Raw genomic sequence first — 6000 nt, forward strand, 5'->3', positions numbered from 1 at the left:
ACTGCAGTTCCTCCAACGTCCAGCAGAGGCTGCAATAAATAGGCTCAAATAAACTTGTTTACAGCCTGATATATATAAATAAATAAATAAATACTTTCAGAACAACTGTAGAGGACCTGAAAATGTTTTTATAAATAACATCTGTTGTTTTTCATCTGCTTAGATTGAATGAAGGTTTAAACTTTGCATTATTAGAGGCGTGGCCTCTCTGATTGACAGCCTATGGATGCAGCTTGTTAACTAAGATAGCTAGTATTGATAATTTAGTAATCCACTACTGCGAAACACATGTGGCCACTTGTGGCTCCATGAAAACTAACATGGCGAAGTCAGAAAGCCACAGCTTAAAAATGCTGTGGCTGCTTCCATCTTTTACATACAGTCTGTGTTTGGTACAGACTGTATGTCACATCGAACATTTAATGTTGACCAAAGGCAGCTGAAACTTAAACAAGGCAAACAGCGGTGACTTTTAAAAACTGATAAAAAGTCGTTGATGTTTATTTTTTCCATGAAAAAACAATGAAAAAGACCAGATTCCATTTTATTCCATGAAGTCACTAACATTTAAAATTTAGAGGGCTTTTAAGTTTTCAGCGAGATGTTAGGGGACATCACCCTGAGCGGAACATTTGTGGAAAGGCATTCAAATGAAACTGAACAACTATTCTGAGAGTACTGATAATGTTTTTGCAGCATGTGTTGAGTAAACGCAGCTGAAACAAACACCGTCCTGAGTAACTCGTATTCATTTTTGTTATTTTTATTTCTTTATAAGAAAATGTTGGAAAATAAAAAGAGACAAATATCTGCAGAGCTCCGCGGGTCAGAGGAGACGTGTGTTTCTGTTCATCACACATCAGCGTCATTACAATATTTCGGGTTTGTGGAGCCTTAAACAAAGACTTCACCTTCAGCTCTGCGACACGTCACGATGGTGCGGGTTTGTGTGTGTGTGTGTGGGGGGGGGGGCGGCGGCGGCTCATTGGTTGTTTGTCTCAGTTGGAACCGCTGCAGCTCAGACGGGTCTGTCACTTCACAGCCGCGCGCGGCACAGCCACGGGCGCCCCTTTGTCTCTACCAAAGTGTCACTTCACAAAGACCACGCGCCGAAAACACCCACTCTCATCACGCGTGACCCAAACGCTCAGCCAGGTATCATCCTGCCTCTCAGCAAACATCGCAGGACCGCACGTGCGCTCTCCACACTTGAACTTTCTGTGCGGCCCGAGACAAAGCCCGGCCCTCGTGCACGAGCAGAACAGGTCTGAGCATTCGCGCGCACCTCTCCTCCGACTCCCAGCCAGCTCCATGAATTATGGAGGGAGGCTATATTTGGAGTGTGGAGGCCGAGGGAAGGGGCTCGCTGTGCTGCTGGAGCTTTGTTCACTGTACGCGCTCATCATTTATTGACTGGTGCCACGCGCGCTCTCCTGCACGCGCACATTCACCCTCAGTTCTAATTAGGGGATGATGGGGGGGGGGTTAACAGCTGTCCATCAGCTCCCCCAAAACGCGCGTGTCCCAGCCGAGAGTTTCTCACACTTGCTTCATCATTTAGGACCTACTCCTCCTCCACCTCCTCCGCACAGCCAGAGGAGGAGGACAGCCAGATATCTGCGATCCACGCGTGACGAGACAAAAAACTACCAGGAGCGTTCACGAGTAAAGGCAGCGGGCATCCCCCCAGGATGGGAACAAAAGACCCTCTCTGACTCCCGGGGGGTGGGGGGCTGTCACTTTAGAGTGAGGTTCGAGGCTGGGGAGGGAGATGATTTTTTTTTTTTTTTTGGGGGGGGCACGGACGTGAAAAACATCCCGAGGACCGCACGACTCTCTGCTCCAGCCTGCGCGCGTTAACGCGGGGAGTGATGACGGCGTGGGTGTTTACCCCACGTTAACACACGCACGCACACCTCCTCACTCACCTCCACGATGAACGTCTTCTCCTCCCCGCACGCGGAAACGACCCAGAACAAAAGCGGGAAGTAGCAGGTCTTCCAGCAGAACCCCGGGAGCCCCGCTTTCCTCCTCCTGCGCCTCACTCCTCCACCTCCGCCTCCTCCTCCCGTCGCCATGGCTGTATCCCCGAATTCCTCCCCTCCTCCGCCTCCGCTTCCCGCCGGTGATGTCCAGGCTCCTGCTACGCTCTTTTACCGGAGGAAACGGTCCGTGCGCTCCTGCTTCATCCCGGCCACGGTCACTCGCGTCTCCTCCTCTCCGGGTTCCACGCACCGCTGCTGTGATCGCGCTGTGGGTTCGCTTCACTTAAGGGGCGAGCGGCTCACGCAGGTGCAGCGGGAACAGCTGAAGGAAGCCTGGCTACAGTAACGCGGGGATGCTGCTCCGGTCTGTCCGGTAACAGCAAGGAGGAGAAGGGGGAGGGACCGAGAGAGGGAGAGAGAGAGGAGGAGAGAGATGGATGTTGTGATGGATGTTGTTGCAGTACCTCTTTGCCCACACCAGGAGCGCTGCAGACGCAGAGGACTCGTCTGCGCGTGTTTTATCGTCCCTTAGAGGGTCGAGATTTCAGAATCAGAAAGCTGGTTTGGACGCACATATTCAACTCTGTATATTTTATATATTTTATTATTATTATTATTATTATTATTTTATTTTATTTTTTTACTATTTAATTTGTAAAAATGTGTATACACACACACACACACACACACACACGTAGGAAAATATTTAGTATACACATCCAGAAATGCATACACTATTATATATTGTACATATATTTATTAGTTTCAGGTTGGCCATTCTTGTATTTTGCTCGTTTGTGTTGTTGTGTTTGCACATCTCTGTTGCTTGTGGGGCTCGCACACAAGAATTTCACTCGCATGTGCTGTGCCAGTGTGCCTGCACATGTGATGTGACAATAAAAAGTGATTTGATTTGATTTGATTTGACGTTGGGGTTGAAGTGGGCTCGTTTCTAATGGAAAAAAGTAATAAAGAAGTCATGGAAACTTTACATTTCCACACATTACACAAAGATGATGCTTGAGAGGTGCGGTCAATGGATGAGAGGCGTTGTGTTTAAAGTCAGAGTCGTGAAGGTCGCCTAGAAACATTTTCAAGGACAGGATGTCTCTGTCACGATGATCCCACACAGCTTCAGTAATGCTGGGGCCCGGGCTCTGGGGGGGCCCATCCACGACTGATACTGTGTGTGTTTTATATCCACTTTATTTCACTGCACTGCCAGGGTTTGGCATCATTGTCCTGCTGAAAATCAAAGTTTACAGATAGCAGATCAGACTCTGGTGGTCCTTTTCTGAGTTCATAATTCATCAGTTTATTAAAGATCTCCAAAACCACTGACTGACATGATGCTGAAACCATGACAGAGCCTCCGCCCGGCCTCACAGATGGCTGCAGACTCTCAGTGTTGGACCTCCTCCTACATACTGACCATTATGTGGATCCATCTCTCCATCAGACCTGTTCCTCTGATCTTCAGTTCAGTTCTTGTATAATTTTCATGCCTCAGTTTTCCTTTATTAAGAACGGCTTCCTGACAGCTGCCAGTCACTGAGACATTTCTGATAATCAGCTAAACGTGCAGATCATCTCTCAGGTCCTGTGTCAGGGCTTTGCCGGATTTCTTCCCGTTTCTTAAGAACATGAATTTCAGATGCTGTTCATTTACTCTTCCACGTCTTCAGTTTCTTCACGTGTTTAAGGACACACTGCACACGCTGCAGAGATATAACAGGTTACAGGCTAAAAGCTCTTTGGGAGTCACTGTGTTGGTGCAAAAATACTATTTTTCATCAAACTGCGTTATCTTTGATCTAATTTAGATCTAATTTAACATTGATTAGGTTTTAGGTTGATCTTATGCGTAGATGCAACACTGGCTCTTCCAGTGAGTTAGGCGTTTTGACCTTGAATGACTCAAAGGTTCATAAACAAAAGAATATACTTTCAAATGAGTCAGGACGGGAAAAGAGTTGTGAAATTTGGAGAACTCACTTAAAAAAAACAAAAAACAAAAAACAAAAAAGACAGTCCGGCTCTTTGGAAGCAAAATCTAAAGGCATGAGGTGTGGAGGTTTGACACCTGTGTGTAAGCAGCACATTAATGATGCCACCAAACGAAGTGCAAACTGTGTGTTGCATTACCACATGAATATGAATGCATGAATATGTTTTTACGCTTGGTCCTAATTAGCTGCCGAGTCTGTTTTGCACTGCTGTGGTTGGTAATAGAAAGAAAATCAGCCAGGCTGTTTCCACTCAGAATATTCAGTCAGTGAAATTAATTTCACTTTGAATTCAGCCTGATTTCCAAGCTCACCTCTGGGACGGCGTCTGAGCTGAACTCGCCGAGTATCTTGTGATATTTGAACGTGTCAAGATCTCGGAGCTCGAGTGTGCAGACGTTGGCTCTGTGATGAAAGTCGGACGGAAGTAAGTGAGGCAGCGTTCAGAGTGCTGTTCAATTATTGCTCAATTGTTCAATCATCACTCATTCAGGTGAGAAGAGACTTAATGTCATACATAATTTAAATTGAAATAAAAAACAGCTCCACCACCATCGTCGCCTTAAAATAAGGACTTCACTGTGTGGTCTGATCACCAAAACCTTCTTCATCATATGCGCCATCAAATAAACCACTTAATGTATATTTATGCCTTTCAAACGAGTCTTTACTGATTGAAATTCGCCCACAGAGGACTCGTCTCCATTTAAAGAGGCTGATTATAAACTGAAGACAGCCGTGGTCCTAATTAAAGATGACAGTCTGCTTTAAGTATCGTTACAAATATCACAGAGGGGTATTAATCGTTTGATGCAGACACTTTGGAAGATGTTTGTTTAAAAGAAAAGGATTTGGACTGCTTCCCGTTTCTGTGTTCGATCCTCTGGAAAACATTTCCAGCTTTATTTGTGGATTTTCTGAGGAAAGTGGGCATCTTTTCAGTGAGACAGAAGGCTATAGTAACACTTTGAGTCACATGTGTTTATCTGCAAATTACTTACCATTTTATTGCTTCTCAGTTTTCCACGCTGTGCCCGAACAGCTCCTGATTAGCAGATTACTGGATTATTGCTGTGGTAATAATGGGACGGATGGCTGAGCCGGATCGAAGCTGCGACGGGGTGACCTTTAATGTAACCGATGGCCTCTTGAACCACCCGGCCGCCCTGCTGTTATTTATTTATTTATTGCTCGCATCCACAGAGTGCTAAATCTGAAGCAAATCTCCTTGACTACAGCTGCGCCGTGCGTCACTTGGCATCATTTGACAGGCTCGCTCGGACGCCCGCGACGGCGGGTTTGAGCAATTTCCGTAAATCCACACGTGCTGCACGTGCACGCAGATGTGACAGTGCGTGCACGTGTGTCAAACACACAAGCAGAGCAGAAATGACAGCGCCCCGCTCGCAGTGCACCGTAATTTCCTTTTACTTTAAATGGACTGTGGCTGCAGGAGCAGAATCAATGTAATGACAGTCGTGTCCAGCCGGCTCTCGGTTCAAACCATATAATTGAATCTATAGTTTCAGACTCTGCTGACGTCACTGCGGAGACATTTTCCTCCACCTGCTCCACAGGAGCTTAAATTATGAACGAGCTCATAGGTTATATGTGTGTTCAAAAATATATACCTGACCGCCTCTGTAGTTCTCAGCTTTGCTGTCGTGCATTTCTTTTCCCTTTATAACATCTCCAGTTGTTTCACAGTATTTTATTTTGTGTCTCCTTCAGTTTCTGAACACTTTTTTTTGCTTTTATTGCCATTTTTTTTTGTTCTGATGTCTGAGTCGCAAAACTGCACAAAGTGACCAGAGGCAGACAGAAAATGCAAGAAAAGGTGCAAAACTATCACAAAAGACTCTAAACAACCCAGAAACAACCACACGGTGAGTGGGAGAAACACAATTACAGCAAGAAGACAAACAAGCACCAAAGTCAGCGACTCTACAAGCAGAAAACGACACAAGAAAGAAAAAGACACCAACGAGAAAAAGACACAGCTCAGCGGC

General features: G+C 45.9%; 1 protein-coding gene across 1 annotated transcript in view; it reads right to left on the bottom strand.

The window, feature by feature from the left end:
• The window catches only part of LOC147331625 (matrix metalloproteinase-24-like), a 72599-nt gene extending 70515 nt beyond the window's left edge, over positions 1–2084 (bottom strand). Inside the window, exon 1 of the mRNA XM_086294055.1 lies at positions 1929–2084. Within this exon, the coding sequence (XP_086150181.1) occupies positions 1929–2078 (150 nt within the window). The 5' untranslated portion in view covers positions 2079–2084. The remainder of the gene's footprint in view (positions 1–1928) is intronic.
• Positions 2085–6000: the final 3916 nt, after the last annotated feature.

Source organism: Aulonocara sp. 'chitande type north' Nkhata Bay, linkage group LG5, assembly GCF_057382095.1.
Source record: "Aulonocara sp. 'chitande type north' Nkhata Bay isolate Kocher_YH1m ecotype deep benthic linkage group LG5, A_spYH_male_GT1.1, whole genome shotgun sequence".
NCBI classification, from domain to species: domain Eukaryota; kingdom Metazoa; phylum Chordata; class Actinopteri; order Cichliformes; family Cichlidae; genus Aulonocara; species Aulonocara sp. 'chitande type north' Nkhata Bay.